We start from the raw sequence: 17835 nt of genomic DNA, 5'->3' as shown, positions 1-17835 counted from the left end.
ACAAATAAATAAATAAATATTTAAAAAAAAAGAAAAAAAAAGAAATTGGTTGTGACTTGTGTAGTAAAAAATGAATGATTCAGAAATTCTTACTGATATCTAATGAAGAATCATCACATTAGTGGAGGGCTGGAGAAAAGGATTCCCACTTAAGAACACCGGCTGCTCTTCCCGAGGACCCAGGTTCAATTCCCAGCACCCATCTGGGACTCCACTTCTAAAGGACCTGGCATCCTCTTCTGGCCTCCAAGCACTCACATGGTGCATATACACAGATGCAGGCAAAACTACCATACACATAACATAAATAATCAAAATAAGACTTTGGAGAATTAATCAGAGAGACTAGGTACTCAAAGAGGCTTTTTTGGTTCAAGAGTCCAAAAAAGTAGTCAGAGTGAGTCTTTTTAAATTTGCAAGTCATGTAAAGGTAGAAGATGAAAGACTTGGGAGGCAAGTCACATTTCAGTGGAAGAACTCACCCAAGGTCTCACAGAGGATGATGTTAAAACTATGAGAAAAGCAGGTAAGTGTTGGTATAGTTATTTACTGCTTCGACTTCCCTGAGCTTTCATCAAACTGGCAAGCATTCTCAAGGCGTTAATTATGAATATCCTTGGGTCATTTGCTTGTTACTGAGAAGGACTTAGAGAAACAGAACCATGCTCAAAATATTTCGCATCACTTCACCAGTCACTCAGATTCCATGTGTCTCTGGGGGTAGAATCCTCATGATTAAATCCTGATGCCTTTGCGAAAAGAGGGAGAGGTTGGAAAAGGTACATTCTATTCTCAGTCCCTGAGTTCTACTACCTCCCTACAGCACAGTCAGCTAGTGTGGCCCCTTGACCTTGAGCTATCAGAACTGTGAACCAAAATGAACTTCCTTCTAAATTCAGTTTGTGGTATCTGGCTACAATAAATATCAAGCAAACTAATGAAATGGCTTGGTGTTTTAGGTGTAGCGACTACAAATATGCAGGCAGTATTATCTTCGTTCTGTAAGCATAGACGTCTAATACCATGAAAACAGAAAAACTACAGAGCCGCCTTCTCAGTGTACTAGAGGAGCTGTGAACAACGGTCAGGAAGTTCGTCCAGGTACATTGGTGTTTTTGCTTTTGCAGGCAATGTTGGAAGAATGGACGAACAAAATACCTCCGAGACTTCCTCTTGTGATCCCATAGTGGCCCATCATTTGATCCCGCTTTACTTCCTAGTGCTCATTGGCGGCCTGTTAGGTGTCATCTCCATCCTGTTCTTGCTGGTGAAAATGAACTCACGTTCAGTGACTACCATGGCAGTCATTAACCTGGTGGTGGTCCATGGGTTATTCCTGCTGACTGTGCCTTTCCGTGTGGCATACCTCATCAAGGGGACTTGGACATTTGGATTGCCTTTCTGCAAGTTTGTGAGTGCCATGCTGCATATCCACATGTACCTCACCTTCCTCTTCTACGTGGTGATCCTGGTCATCAGGTACCTCATCTTCTTCAAGCGCAGAGACAAAGTAGAATTCTATAGAAAACTGCATGCTGTTGCTGCCAGTACTGCTATGTGGCTTTTGGTGATTGTTATTGTGGTACCTCTGGTGGTTTCTCAGTATGGAAATAATGAAGAATACAATGAGCAACATTGCTTTAGATTCCATAAAGAACTTGTCCGTGATTATGTACAAGTTCTCAACTATATGATAGTCATTATTGTCATAACCATTGCAATGGTTCTCTTGGGTATCCAAGTCTTCATCACACTGTCCATGGTGCGGAAGCTTCGCCACTCCTTACTATCCCACCAGGAGTTCTGGGCTCAGTTGAAAAATCTGTTTTTTATAGGCATAATCTTCATTTGTTTTCTTCCCTACCAGTTCTTTAGGATTTATTACTTGTATGCAGTGACGCATTCCAAGAACTGTGAAGACAAAGTTGCATTTTACAACGAAATTTTCTTAAGCACAACAGCAATCAGCTGCTATGATTTACTGCTCTTTGTCCTTGGAGGAAGCCACTGGGTTAAGCAAAAGATTATTGACCTATGGAATTGCCTTTTATGCCGTTAGCCAAACTACAGTGTTTATTACTTTCTTTTGGGAATGAAAATAAGCAAGGGAGGTAAGAATGGCTTTGCATTGCTTAATCAAAACCTTGCCTTGGCCCAGACAAAGAAAAGGACTAAAAAGTATCTAAGTACTCTTTGTAGTTTGTAAAAGATGTCTTTGCAAAAATGAGTTGTGGTAAACCTATGTGGAATTGCAATTGTATTATTTTCCAAGATACAGTGTCAGTGTCTGCTTAGCCAATCCAGAAAACGTGGGTCTGCTGGATGCTGGAGTTTTATTAGGGCATGGTGACTTCCATGGGTTTGACACATGGTTCCCCCTCCAGGCTTCCTGCTGCAACGAGGTAAAGAAGAGCTATTTTCATCCCACTTCTCCTTCCCAAGGCTAACCCTGGTCATCAAACAGCTTCAAATGGAAACAACTCGGTTGTTTAACAGACAAGTTGACACAGTCAACACACACACACACACACACACACACACACACACATTCTGACAAAACAATCAGAAAAATGGAGGAGTAAGAAACTTTTCTGTATCATCCTAACTTTGGAGGAAATGTCTGGACTTCTGCTTTAATATGTTTTTCTAGCTTTGCCCTTCTAAAGGTTATGTTAAAGGACATGGGTAATGAACTACCATCAATCACACTCTCCGAAAATTCTTCATAACCTTATTAAAATGCCTAAGTAATGGTGAAAGTCCTGCTCACAGTGAAATGAACAGCAATGCAGGATAATCAACCTCATTTTCTTTTCTTGTTCTGTGAAATAATTTTTGTGTCTTCGCCCACAGTTAATGCATTTTTCCCCATTTGAAAATAAGACGTTATACTGTAGTCTTTAAGTTCACTCCAGTCTTAAAATTATATATTTTAAATAAATAAAACCTATATTTTTGAGCAAAAAGAACTTTGAGGGAAAATATAGAATAGTCCTTATTAGAATATATGAAATTAGAATGTATTAAGAGAGCTTGGAGCTTTAGAAAACATTTGAAAATGAATGTATAAATATTCTGGGAAGTATTACCATTCCATCCTTTACAATATTAAATCATATGATAGCTTCGCCAGATTCTTAGTAGTGTTTTGCAATTTGGTTCATAATTTGTGACATATGGCATATTTAACTGCATTAAACTTTTATTTGAAGAACAATTCCTGACTGAGTTCACATACAGGCTTATGTTTGTAGTTAATTGCCTTTGGTTTCGTTTTGCCTTTTCCTGTTATTCATGCTCATGTCTCCCTCAGTCTCATGATCTGAGAGTTTTCAGGGCACTGAACCACGTCTGTATTTAAGGTTTCGGAAACCTGAAGTCGTTAGTGGTCTGAGTAGGACAGGAGAGTCCCAGGGCGCTTCTTCCCAGAAAGGACATCCTGACATCTACAAGGCTTGTCCTTAGTTGCTGCTGTTCCATAGATCCCAGCTTCTTCTGAGGGACAAGAAGTGCCCTGCGAGGCTCTGGTTTTGGTGAAATTACCAAACCAGCTAATCCTCAAGAAAAATATTTAGCAATCACTGCCAATGTGGCTGTTTCTAACTTTTCTTCTTGAAAATTTCAACTCTCCATTCCCATTTCCCCTTTAAAAACATTTCTTCCATTTATTACTTGTTTTCTGTTCTCATTTATTTTCTAAGTTTTTTTCCCTCACTTTGACTCATAAAGTTTGAAAAATCATTGCTTATACCCATAAACATTTTCAGGAAATGTGTAACATCCACAAAACGAATAAGAAAATAAAGATAGAATAAAATATTTAGAATAAGCTTTACTTGAGAGAGTTTCCTACGGGCTTTCTCCTTGTGGATACTGTAAGTATAGACTGTACATCACACTTTTATAGACTGGATTATATCTTTCAGACTTTAGATATGCTGATGCAAAGCAGTTACGCTTTTCTCAATATTATAATAAGGGGCCCATCTATTTTTATTGGTCTCTATATAGAATTGTTATCTAGAGTATAGAAATGCAACATTCTGTAATTTCTAATACCTTGTTGATTGGGTTTCACAAAATAAAAGAAATGTTTTCAAGTTGCCTTGTTCTTTTGATTTAGTTAATATAAAAATGGATGCTACATGTGAATGGGAAGTGACATTAGTCTCAAAGGCCAAGGGTAGGATCTGATGGTAAGATCGGGAACTAATTAGACATTTGACCTAGCATTAAAAAGAATCATCTTGTCTTGCTGTATAGTTGAATAATCTTCCAGACATGTAGCAAGTGGCACATACGTGGTTAATTGTTGGAGCCAATGGACTTTATTCAGTTTTCATTTTTTTAGTTTATATTTTAAAAACAATCTTTTCTCATTTTACATATCTATCCACTTTTCTCCTGCTCTCTCTACCTTTCCCTCTACCCTCCCTCATCCATTCCTCAGAGAGGGTAAGTCTTCCATAGGTGTCAACAATGTCTGACATACTAATTTGAGGCGGAAACAAGGCCCTCCCCTTTATATTTAGGCTGAGCAAAGTATCTCTCCAAAAAGAATGGACTCAAAAAAGTCAGTTCAAGCACTAGGGATAAATTCTGGTCCCACTGCCAGGGGCCCCACACACTACCCAAGCCACACAACTGTCACCCATATTCAGAGTGCCTAGTTAGGTCCTATACAGGACCCCCGTCATCAGAATGGAGTCAGTGAGTTCCCGTTAGCTCAGGTGAGCTGTTTCTGTGGGTATCCCCATCAAGATCTTAACCCCTTTGCTCATATTAGTGTTCCTCCCTTTCTTTGACTGAACTTTGGGAGCTTGGCACCGTGCTTTGCTGCACATCAGTTGCTGGATGAAGGTTTTTTGATGACAGTTAAGGCAGTCATCAATCTGATTGCATGGGAAGACCAGTTTAGGTACCCTCTCCACTATTGCTTAGGGTCTTAGCTGAGGTCATCCTTGTAGATTCCCGGGGATTTCCCTGGTGCCAGGTTGCACACTAGCCCCATAAAGACTCCCACAATCAAGATATCTCTATCATTGCTCTTCCTCTCTGTCCTTCCTTCATCTTGACACATCCTGTTCCCTTATGTTCTCCTCCCCACTGCCTCCTCTCCGCCTGCCCTTGTACCCTCCCTTCTCTCCCCCATCCACCATACTCCCATTTTTTTCAGGAGATCTTGTCTATTTTCCCTTCCCCAAGGATCCATGTATGCCTCTCTTAGGGTTCTCCTTGTTATTTAGCTTCTCTGGGATCATGGACTATAGGCTGGCTATCCTTCAGTTTATGTCTAATATTCACTTATTATGAGTGAGTACATACTAGTGTTTGTCCTTCTGTGTCTGGGTTACCTCACTCAGTTTTTTTTCTAGTTCCATCCATTTGTATGCAAATTTCAAGATGTCATTGTTCTTTACTGCTGAGTAGTATTCCATTGCGTAATTTCTTTGGTTGAGGGGCATCCAGGTTATTTCCAGGTCCTGGCTATTATGAATAATTCTGCTATGAACACAGTTGAAAAAAAATGTCCTTGTGGTATGAGTGTGCACCCTTTGGGCATATGCCCAAGAGTGGTATTGTTGAGTCTTGAGGTAGATTGATTCGCAATTTTCTGAGAAACCGCCCATACTGATTTTCAAAGTGGTTGTTCAAATTTGTACTCCCACTCTTAGTACACTTAGTACATGGAGGAGTGTTCCCCTCAGTCCACATCCTTTTCAGCATAAGCTATCATTGGTGTTTTTGATCTTAGTCATTCTGACTGGTGTAAGACGGTATCTCAGAGTCATTTTGATTTGCATTTTCCTGGTGGCTAAGGACATTGAGCAGTTCCTTAAATGTCTTTTGGCCATTTGAGATTCTTCTTGGACTATTTGGTATTTTAATATCTAGTTTCTTGAGTGCTTTATATATTTTGGAGACCAGTACTCTGGTCAATGTGGGATTGGTAAAGATCTTTTCCCATTCTGTAGGCTACTGTTTTGTCTTATTGACTGTGCCCTTTGCTTTACAGAAGCTTCTCAGTTTCAGGAGGGCCCATTTATGTTTTGTTGCTCTCAGTGTCTGTGCTACTGGGGTTATATAAAAGTCTGTCTATTTTGTTGATTTTTCTCAAAAAAACCAGCTTTTAGTCTCATTGATTCTTTGTATTGTCTTCTTTGTTTCTATTTTATTGATTTCAGCTTTCAATTTGATTAGTTCCTGTCTTCTACTCCTCCTGGGTACATCTCCTTCTTTTTGTTCTAGAGCTTTCAGGTGTACTGATAATTCACTAGTGTGAGCTTTCTCTATTTTCTCTATTTTCACTACGTGTGGACACTTAGTGCTATGAACTTTCCTAATAGCACTGCTTTCATAGTGTCCCACAGGTTTGTGTATGTTGGGCCTTCATTTTCATGAATTCTAGGAAGTCTTTAATTTCTTTCTTTATTTCTTCCTTGACCCAGGGGGTGATTCAATTGAGCGTTGTTTAATTTCCATGAGTTTGTAGACTTTCTGCAATTAGTGTTGTTGAATTCTAACTTTAAGCTATGGTGATCTGATAAGATACAGGGGATTACTTTATTTTTTTTTTTTATCTGTTGAAGTTTGTTTTGTTGCAGAGTATGTGGTCAATTTTAGAGGTTTGGAGAAGAAGGTATATTCTTTTGTGTTTGGGTGAAATGTTCTAAAGGTGTCTATTAAATCCATTTGAGTCATGTCATCTGTTTGTTCTCTTATTCCTCTTTTAAGTTTCCATCTAGCAGACTTGTCCATTGTTGATAATGGGTTGTTGAAGTCTCCTACTATTAGTGTTGAGGTTTGATGTGAGATTAAAGCTTTAGTAATGTTTCTAAACATATATGGCTGTTCTTGTGTTTGAGGAATAGATGTTCAGGATTGAGACTTCATCCTGATGAATTTTCCCTGTGGTGAGTATAAAGTGTCCTTCTACATCTCTTCTGATTGATTTTAGTGTGAAGTGGTTATTTGGTTAGATATTAGAATAGCTACACCCACTTGTTTCTTAGGTCCATTTGATTGGAAAATCTTTTCCCAACCCTTTAATATGAGTTAATGTCTGTCTTTGAGGTTGAGGTATGTTTCTTGTATGCAGCAGAAAAATGGATCCTGTTTTTGTATCCATTCTGATAACTTGTGCCTTTTTATGTGTGAATTGAGTTCATCAATATTAAAAGATATTAATGATCAGTGATTGTTAATTCTTGTTATATTTAGATGGTGGTATTTGTGTGTTTTCCTCCTTTGGGGTTTACTGGTGTGAGGTTATCTGTTGCCTGTGTGTTTGTGGGTGCCACTAATGTCCTTGGGTTAGAGTTTTCCTTCTAGTATTTTCTGTAAGGTTGGATTTGTGGATAGGTATTATTTAAATTTTGTTTTGTCATGGAATATCTTGGTTACTCCATCTTTGGTGATTGAAAGTTTTGTTGAGGAATAGTAGTCTGGGCTGGCATTTGTGGGCTCTTAATGTCTGGAACACATCTGTCCAGGGCCTTCTGTCTTTCAGAATTTCCATTGAGTTGGGTGTAATTCTAATAGGTCTACCTTTATATATTACAGGAACTACAGAGTCTCAAATTCAGAAAAGTCCAGAAAGACTGGAATGATGTCCAGCTCTGAATCTGAAGCACAAGTTTTATGACAATCTGATTGTCTACCATATTCCCTGATCGGTCATTTTATTTCCAAAATCACAAAGCGTATTTATTCTTCTTGGCAATGGACCTTACACTGATAATAGCTGATTAGTCAATTAGAAGTTATATGGTTTTTAAGATTAATTGTTAATAATTAGAAATTTCGGTATATGTAACATGAACTTTGACATGTAAGTACTGAACACATGGAGAAAGTTAAAGCACAGACACAATAAAGGAATATCCAGAGTAGATTAGCAGAAAGACTACAGTCTCTCTATCAAGGGTTCTTTGAGCACAACGCAAGCAAACGAAAGCAGTTTTATATCTGAACATGTTTTAAAATTTAAAGGCAGAGGAAAATTACCAGTAAATCCACGAAAGTGGAACATGGAAACTAATTAGAAAAGAATTAACTATGTTCTTTCACAGTGTACAGCCCAGAAAATGAAGGGTTTGAGTGAAAGGTGGGGGAAATTAATACCTGTCAGATTTTGATGAGAAATATTGTTTCAAGCTCTGCAAACAGGCAAATTGTGTGCGCGCATATGCTCACGAGGATATTTTGGGGGCACGTTTCTCATGATCTCACAAGAAATTACCTCAGAAACGTTGCTTCTTCAACACTCAGATCTCCAAGAGCATCAAGCCAGTTCTCCTCCCTCACCAGTCATCTTTGAAGAGGCAAAGGGCTGGCAAATCCTACACTTCATTTAAAGTAGGATGCAGTAAGCTTCGTCTGGGAGTGCAGTTCTTCCTCAATTCTTGCAGCTGGAAGTCATCTCCCTAGGGTTCCACCTCTCTTGCTTGTCTCTGGACCCTCCCACTCCTAACTGATGTTTCATGGATGTTAGCATCCATGCTGATATTTCCTTATCTAAATCAGTAAGAATCAGCAAAGAGCCAGATACATCTTCTGAATCATCTTCCCTCATTTAAAATCTTAACTTTCGGAATTTTTTTTACATGTTTAGTTTCATAGCATTGACCTCTTTTACCATCTCAAATTTTATTGTAAACTACTGACATAATTTTGGCCTTAATCTTCTATTCTATAAGAAACATGTATTTGGAATTTTATGAATAGCTCAAAACTAACCAGTCTTGCCCACTATTCTGTCTATCACAGAGAATTCTTTCTATAGTGCTTTCCTTTACAATTCAGGTAGTTCACATGATTCAATACCAACAGCTTTTTGTCCCTGTTGGCATGCTTCTCAGTTGCTACTTAGCAACTTCTTATCAAGGCAGGAAGCTAACTGACAGTCATTGGTGTCAGCAGCTGGGACTGTAGAAAGCTCTCCCAGGCCTGCGGCCTCTTATTTAAGGTTATTGATGTGTTGTATTCAGTGGACAGCTCTGTGCATCTACAATGACTCAGGGGTTGGGAAGCTGTTTGGTCCTTGTGTACAAGCCTCCTCTGCACAATGACAATGAACTTCTAAGTAGCATATGGATCTGCAGATGAGAGGTGCTCATCCATAGGGAGAGTTTTGTTTATCTATTGAGAGTATTGAGAAATACAGTAACCATGCAGTGATTATTTCTTAATGTGAAATGCATTGAATGCCATATTGCATGATGTATTTTTATAATTCACTGTATTTGTATCACACCATTGTAGAAATATAATAAAAAATAATTGTGAGAATATAGTCATGTGACCCGTGAGATGGTGGTTGTGGAAAGAACCACAGACAGATAATTGTGTTGACAATGTCAGTCAGTTAGTTAGAAAAGAAGTCTTTGACCTTGATACCCTTTAATCAATCTTAGGATTCAGTGGAGATAACAAGAGCCTGCCTGGTTCTGCTCTTGCTGTTGGCAAACGTTATCCCAGCTGACATACTGCTTCAAGAAACCTGCTAATGGTATCTGAGGTTGAATATCATTGTAAACATTAAAAAATGGAGCATATGCTGCACTGCTTTGAAATAATCAACTTGGGATGTATCCCATTTTAAAAAATGAACCTGCTTCTTGTCAATATTAAAAGATTAAAAATGTGATGTTTGTCAAAGCGTAACTTGTTCCAGCTGGCATGGAATGTCTGAATGTTCTTTGAAAGGCCTGACAGGGTGAAAACGTGCTTGACTTGAACGGTGCTGCGGGTGGGGTCACAGAAGGGCCTGTTCTGAACAATGTCTCTTGGCAAGGAGCAGCGTTACTGGAAATGCAGCGTTCACACATTTGTTTCAGATTAATTAGGTTAGATGCAAGTCACCAAACAGCTATGGTGCATGATGCAAATGGATGGCTCTACTACAATACTTTCAATAAATACAATCTTTTATATCCTTAAATGTAAGACACAGCTCCAAAAGAGCAATGTAAATCATTTTTTTTAGAGTAAGCATGCTTTAAAATATGAAGCCATGAAATTATGAATGTCATCCCAACACCTCCATTGTTTCATCATCCCCAGTGCTTCTTATAGGTTCCCTGGAGCAGTATTTTACCACCCCCTTGACATTTTCCAGTTTCAGCATGTGTACAAAAGATGCTGCAGCAAGTAACTCGGGGCATTCAGCTACTCCCTACACTTAACGTAGGCTCACTGCTCTGCTTCTTCCATAAGCTTTGTATAATAAAAGTTTTCAAAAATTCTGTGTGCCTTTTGTGTCTAGCTCCTCGTCACCCATCATTTCTTTGACCCAGTTTCACAGTTGATTGGACACTCCATGATAGGATTTGTCGATGTTTTTGATGACATCAGTTTACATATCTGGTGGTTAACTATGAGTCTTCCTCTTAGTTTCAAATAACGCAATGATAAAATAAATGGTCTCTTTCACTGAAATACTTTCTTCAGTTCTTAGAAGTGCTTGTTCTTAAGTCATTTTTTTTCTTGTACTACCTATGTTAGTTAATTTCAATTTCTATCCTGTCTTTAAAGCTTTAAAGTTTAGAGTGACACAGGACTCAGTATTCTGTGAACTTCCGGAAGAGTTATCATGCAACCATGGCTATAAATGTTAATGGATAACATATATATATCCTCCACATACTGATTTCTCCACGTTAAAGCTCTTGCCTTGTCCTCTTTCCTGAATTCTAGTCACAAACACAGAACAGGCAACTTGAAACCACCACTTATAATCATAGGCGGTTTCAGTCTAGTAACCAGGGCAGAACACGTGATTTCTTCTCTCCTCTGCCTTGCTCATCTCAGAAATTGGCACCGCATTTTACCAATTTGCTCAGACCAAATACCAAGAAACTATTCTTAATGATCTTTGTATCCATCAAATTCCGCCCATGAAATGGAGACCTTATGTACTTCCCCAGGGAAAATTTAATACAATGTCATTAGGAATAGCAGAAGACTAGAGTAAATAAGGAAATTAGCTACTGAGAAGTAAAATACTAAAGATTACAGCAAATAGACAATATGGCCACCGTTTTCAAGTGTGTGTTAGAGAATGTAATAGGAAACGAATCTGTCTAAGGCCTGCCCCTCCCATCACCACCACCACCATGGACTGAAACTAAGACCTCAATTGAAAGAGTGAGCAGAGGGTCTCTGCAACACCCACTGGCTAAGGAAAATATTATTTCTCAGTGCTGATGTGTAGATAGAACTCTCTAGAAAGTCCTAAAGAAGTGTCTTGACAGCACGTTCCAGGGGATAAAGTGGACCTGAGACCATGCTGGGAATCTGTCCAAGACTTTGGACATCTTAGGGAGCCATGCACTGAGCTGCAGGGGCAGCTGACCACAGATGTGCTGTTGATGATTACAGGAGATTGCTGTGCGGACCAGGTACAAGAGGAGCGAGGCGGCCTGTTCCTCTCAGGCCTCATCAACATCTTGTGGAGGAGATGCTGAGTTTAGGACCACACCTATTGGCAGGGGTGATGTGGGATTGCGCTCTGTATGCTGTGCATTGTTTTATTACCATTGGTTAGTAAAGAAGCTGCTTTGGCCTATGGCAAGGCAGAATAGAGCTAGGCATAAAAACTAAACTGAATGTTGGGGAGAAAGAAGGCAAAGCCAGACAGACACCATGAAAATGATGCTAGCACCTTATCAATAGGCCACAGCCTTGTGATGATACATAGATGAACAGAAATGGGTTACTTTCAGGTATAAAAGCTAGGTAGGAATACACCTAAACTGGTGGCCAAGCGGTGTTGTAATTAATATGGTTTCTGTATGATTATTCAGGTCTGGGCAGCCGGGAAACAATGCCCAGTCTCTGCTTACACAGGGGAGAGATGTTGCTGCTTCACTGCAGAACCGGAGTGAATCTGCAGCTAAGATGTAACAGGTACCTCCAACAGCCTCTTTGTTTTACCCCTAGACATATTCTGCTTGCCAGCACTGACTCTGCCTTTGAATCATGACCCTCACCAAGTTCACCACTACTGCCTGTGTGGGCTAACAGGACAACTTTCCTTCTGCCAATTTTGATGGTTGAAATTCCTCTGGAAAGAGTCATTAATGTTTTAAAAGCATAAATGAAACCTTGCTAGTATCCACTGAAAATTTACTAATGTTCCATCTCATTCTGCCCTGACCGTCACTGCATCCTATTCTGTTATTTTTGTTCTTTCCATTTGTTTGGTATTGGAAGCTTTGTATTTGCTTTTGCTCTGATGTTGTGCACTTTCTTGGCTGGCTGGCTGGCTCCTTCACACTATCCACATCTTCTCCAGTGTCATGTCCACAAAAGCACTAATTTCTCTCTCGAAAGCTGTAGCTCCTTACCCTTTCAGCTACTTTACTGTCTTTCCCATGCTGTATAATCTAATTCCCTACTCACTTATTTTATTCTATTTCCTTCACTGCAATTAAAATATCATTAAGGGAAAGCTTTTGTAATTTTAAACTTCAATGGCTATTACTATAAAGACCTTAGTGGCATTCAGTAAAAGCACATTGAAGGAATGAATGGGTGAACAAAAGGGTGACTCTGTTTTAGATCCTCTGTCAGCCATTTATTAATCTCAATTGCTGACCAGTTTATATATTTCTCCAAACTTTAATTGATTCCTCAAAACAGTAGCTTAAAGCATTCAACTTCCAGTATCATCATAAAAATTCATTACAAGTCGGAAATACTAGTTTATCAAAGGAAGTCAGTGCTGATCGAGTCTGGGTAGTATCTGTAAAGAGGAAAGCAATGTTCGTATTCTACAGGTAGATCTGGATGGCTCTAAAGAGGGTCTGTGAGGTGGAGAATGGGTGGATTAAGCAGAAGTGCTAACTACTTGCTTTTGCAGCTACAGTAAGATGCGGCGATAGAAAATTTTAGCTGGGTGAACCGTTAGCACTAGCGTATGAATATTCATATGCTTCAGTTAACAGCTCAGCACTTATTCAGATAAAACTATGATGCTTAGGTTCCTTTAGGAAGCTCTTTTTGATAATAATTTCCCCCTGTCTCTTAGGGAAGATTTTAAGATTATTCTTTCAAAGAGGATAAACCATTTTCCCAAAGAAATCCTATAATTTTTCAAGAGAGTATAATCACTCCTTTTGACTTTTTGAGTTAGTTCAACAGAGCATTTATCTGAAAAATGTTCTAGGTCTTAATGAACTCTGTTCTTGCTTTAATAATTTAACAAAAACAGTGAAGGTATTTTATTTAGACAGTCTTTCTCTCTCGGTGAATCTGATTAAAATTTAAAAGTAATAAGATATCTAGGTACACAACTCTAAATGTAAAACAATAGAGAGGTCCACATATCCCTAGTCAGGTCTTCAGGACAGGAAATGTCATACTTCTCACCCTGTTACAAGTCTTGGCGATTCCATCAGCTACCCAAGATAGCAGAAAAACGTTCATCTTCATCTTGTGTAATCCAGAATTATTGCTAAGTATGAGGTTTTATATTCACAGGAAGGCACAGGATGATAAAAAAAGGACAATTCAGGGGAGTGAAGATATTGATAATAATGAGTGTTGGTTCTGACAATAGTTGATAACTCAGAGAAAAGTTCATCTTGAGGACACTGGAAAGGCACTGTCTGCCTGGATGCCCTTCTTGAGGATTATAACGCTTCTCTAAGCTTGAGTGAGAAGGCAGCTATGGTACAGGCAATGGTGTGGTGTGTGGGTGCTAATTTGAATACAGAATTGTATGAAATTAAGACAATTTTTTTCCTTTTTATTTGTACTTTTTACTATTCACCCGCTTCAGGTGTTTCAAGCAGAAGTCAGAGCAGCTGAGTGACTGGTCTGAGCGTATAGCCAGAAGCTGAAAGAGACAGAGACACAGCACAGTCCAGCTAAGCGTCTGCTGGAAGTGCTCTGACTCCGCACCACTGCGGGGGGCGGGGGGTATCACTTGTTACTAATGGAAAGAAAATCTGCAGCACAGGAAGCAGAAACGACCTAGAAAAAAAAGTCCAGCCTTTCTTGGCGAGACCTGAGGTTTGCTGAGTAACAGAGGATTGTGAGCTGACATCAGCTGATGTTCAGCTTCAACACCTCATGGCCCCTCCTAAGATTCTGCTTCTCTTGGGAGGAGGAACTAAGCCCCTGTCCTCACTTCATCTGCAGGATCTGGAGGAGGGCTCCACTATGTATCCTTTGAGATTCAGGTCACTGAAGCCCAAGCTTTAATGAGGGACACAGTAGAACTCAAGCACAGGGTTAGATTTGAACTCCCTATTAATTGTTTTGAGAAAAAGATATCCCCTAGTATACTCAAATTTCTATTTTTTAAAACTGCGTCTGAAATTAAAAACCACTGTTAAAAAAAGGACTTTGGTAGTATAACCAAAAACTTGTCCTGTTTAGGTGGCAAGGTTTCCTGACTTTCCTCCTTCCTTCCTTTCCTCGTTCCTTTCGTCCCTCCTTCCATCTTTCCTTCCTTCCTTCCTTCCTTCCTTCCTTCCTTCCTTCCTTCCTTCCTTCCTTCCTTCCTTCCTTCTCGCCTTCCTTCCTTTCTCTTTCTTTTTATTTATTTATTCATCTCTCATACTGCAGTCTCCCATCCTTCCACTTTTCCCGGTTGCCCCCCACCTCCTCTCTCCCACATATCCTCTGCTTCTTTGTTTTCCTAAACGATCAGGCCTTCCAGGGATATCACTGAACATGGAATAACAAGATTCACTAAGGCTAGGCATATATTCCATCAAAGCTGGACAACACAATACTGGAGAAGGAAAAGGGTCACAAGAGCAGACAAAAGAGTCAGAGGCACTCCAAATCCCACTGTTAGGAGATGAATAAAAACCTCAAGCTAACAAGCACAGCATGCATGCAAAGGACCTAGCGCAGACCCACACAGGCTCCATGACTGCTGCTTCAGTCTGTGTGAACCCCTATGAGTGCTACTTAGTTGATTCTATAGGCTATGTTCTACTGGTGTCATCAACCCCCCTGGCTCCTACAATCCTTACTCTCCCTTTTCTTTGGAGTTCCCCAAGCTCCACCTATTATTAACTGTGGGTTTCTGTGTCTGCTCTCATTAGCTGACAGGGAAGCCTCTCTGATGATGACTGAGCTAGGCATCAATGTATTAGCATATCATTAGGAATAAAGCAGTATCTCATTGGGAATCATTTCACTGATTCGTTTGTTTTTGCTTTTGTTTTTGATAGTCATGTTTGGTTCTACCCTAGGTTTCTGGGCCATCCAGATTCCAGTTCCTGGTTATCCAAGCAATGTCGAGCATGGACTCCTTCTCATGGTATGAACCTCAAGTTAGACCAGTTATTAGACCAGTGGTTGGCCACTCCTACAAGTTCTGAGCCACCATTGGCCCAGCATATCTTGTAGTCAGGACAGGTTGAGTGAGTGGGCTGGTGTCATTCTCCCACTATGGAAGCCTTGATGATAAGGCTTTCTGAGCAGTAAAGGGCAGATGTGCATATACATAACTGGGGAACCGGCAAACAGGCAGAGTCACTCTGGCAAAATAGTTTGCTGTCTTTAATCTTGGGAGCCCTTGGGGCTCATGAAATTGTTTGTCCAATTTTGTATATGCTTTGTGATACATTTTCAGTCTAGAGTCTGTAATTATCCCTAGCGGTTCTGAGGAAGCTCTGGCATAGGGGATATGTGTCACATTCTTCATCAGCCCACACAGCAATCAATGCTGTAGCTCTCACCTGTTTTTCTCTTGTGTAAAATGAACTACCTGACACACACATACACACATGTGGGGAGAAAAATTAATGCTAGTCAAGAAGTCAACTTAGTCCATCCTTTCTCTTCCTTTTTTCTTCTTTTCAAGGGATTGTTTATTTTTCCACATGTGAGTGTTTGCCTGCATGTCTGTTTGTACACCACATGAGTGTCTAGTGCCCAGGAAGGCTGGAAGAGAACATCACAATTCCCTATAACTGAAGCTACAGGCAGTTGTGAGCTGCACGTTGGTGCAGAAAACAGAACCTGAATCCTCTGAAAGAGCAGCAAGCCCTGTTAACTACCACGCCACCTCTCCAGCCCCATTCTTTACCCTTCCTTCCCCATTTTCTTCCTGGTCTTAAAAAAGCAAACTGAACAGGATCACAGGACAAGTAACCATGAGTTCTGCCATCCTTGTGTTCCCTCTGGTTATATAGAATTCATAGTATTCATGTTGTTACATGAAGACATCCCTTGGTTATAAATACTAATTGCCTAGCTAGTATCCCCATCTTGTGCGGCACACCTCACCTGTCTCCTCTATGGGCCACCATACAGTTCGTGAATCAGGCAAGGGGCTGGATATTGAAACACACAAAGACTCACAGACAGAGACACAAGTCATTCTTGATGCCAAAATGCCCCCAAGAATGCCCCCTTTATTGTGTCCAAGGGCAGCTTATATAGGGATAGCCATGCCCCAGCCAAATGCATCAGAAATCACTCCCCTGCCATCAGGAACTCCTGAGGCTCTCATGCTCAGAGCAGCTGTAGGCACTCAGATCAGGGAAAAACAAGTTGTTGACAAGAAATTCAGGATCTGGGGGCTCACTGCTCCCAACAATGCTGCATTTCCATAACCTAGACTTTTCCATGGTTATTTCTGTCTCTTAGGTCTACACCTCCTGCCATAATTCTCAGGCCACAGTCAGGGCTGGATTGAAGGTGGGACCTGTGTGATACAAACACATCTTGCTCACTTCAGAGTTAATGGTTTTTAGCTGCCAAGCTCTGAATCTGCTTCTACTTTGCCCTGGAGTCTAGAATGAATGCCAACTTCTTTTTTTAGGTTCCTTACAGATCACTCGGGATCTTTTGTAAGGTACCCTAAAGCCTAGAAGGATGATGCTTCCGAAGAACAGACCTTGTCTTCTGACGTTATAGTAACATGATCTAATCAAAAGTGTTCTTCACACGTGATAAGGAAGGGTCATGCACTCAGCCACGCATGTGACTTGAGTCAAAGTTCTGAAGTTTTGCCTAACCCTTTGCCTGTTCTTTCACTTGCTTGCCATGAATGAACATATTTCCAGAATCGTCGCCTCGACCTGCCTCCCTACATCCACCATCTTGTTTCCACCTGCTTCCTTCCTCTTCCCAGATCCAGCCTCTCTGGGCCTGTCACTCTGTGAACCTGCAACCTTCTACCTAGCTGCCTCTCTGTGGGAGAGTTCCCTGAAGCATCTCTTTTTTGGAGTCTATTTTCTCGGGCTCTGCTTCCTGTCCCATTCTCTCTAATGCCTACTTCTGAGCCAAACATATCTCTGGCATCCCCACGGGACTCAGCATTGAGTCATATGGATATTTCTTCTTTCCTTAAGGGAAAACAACCACTAGCTGTGCACTTAAAGGAGGCTTAAAGAATGGATGAGGGCAATATCACACTCTCATCTTAAGAAACCATGACATGGTTGCTATGCCTGTCAGATTCATGTTTCTTCCTTTGTGGGGTGGGGTGGGGTGGGGTGGGGGTGGGGAGCCTTAGCACAGGGAACAAAATTATTTACTTTCTGTTTTTAAAATAAAAGGACTCAAAGATTCTGAATTGTGTGCAAAGTCACACAGTACCTGTCTGAGCCCAAATTCCAGCTGGCCCACTTGCTCCCAAGAGTCCAGTTCAAGCGGCATGTCAAACTGTCCATTGCATAACACGGTGACACAATGGTCTGGTAGGAATTTAAAGCCATAGAGAAGGCAATGTTATAAGAGTATCCGAGGCAGCACACTGCCCTAGGGAAATTAAACTCTGTCTCCCTGTGATGATGCCTGCTTTCTTGAGTGGGTTTTCATGCTGCAGCAGTGGAAAATGGGATCCATCCTGCTTATCATCAA

The 17835-nt window shown here is 40.4% G+C and overlaps 1 protein-coding gene across 1 annotated transcript; it reads left to right on the top strand.

The window, feature by feature from the left end:
* Nucleotides 1–1141: 1141 nt before the first annotated feature.
* LOC101998386 (probable G-protein coupled receptor 141) lies at nt 1142–2101 on the top strand. The gene has a single exon (XM_005369889.2). The coding sequence runs from the start codon at nt 1142–1144 to the stop codon at nt 2057–2059; it is 918 nt and encodes a 305-aa protein (XP_005369946.1). The 3' UTR covers nt 2060–2101.
* Nucleotides 2102–17835: the final 15734 nt, after the last annotated feature.

This window comes from Microtus ochrogaster, unplaced genomic scaffold (genome assembly GCF_000317375.1).
Source record: "Microtus ochrogaster isolate Prairie Vole_2 unplaced genomic scaffold, MicOch1.0 UNK66, whole genome shotgun sequence".
NCBI lineage: Eukaryota > Metazoa > Chordata > Mammalia > Rodentia > Cricetidae > Microtus > Microtus ochrogaster.
The sequence above is the reverse complement of the archived record's forward strand: the minus strand, read 5'-3'. Positions and strand labels throughout refer to the sequence as shown.

What these genes read in the sequence shown, in the direction of transcription:
- LOC101998386 (XM_005369889.2), top strand. Translation starts at nt 1,142, where the DNA reads ATGGACGAACAAAATACCTCCGAGACTTCCTCTTGTGATCCCATAGTG.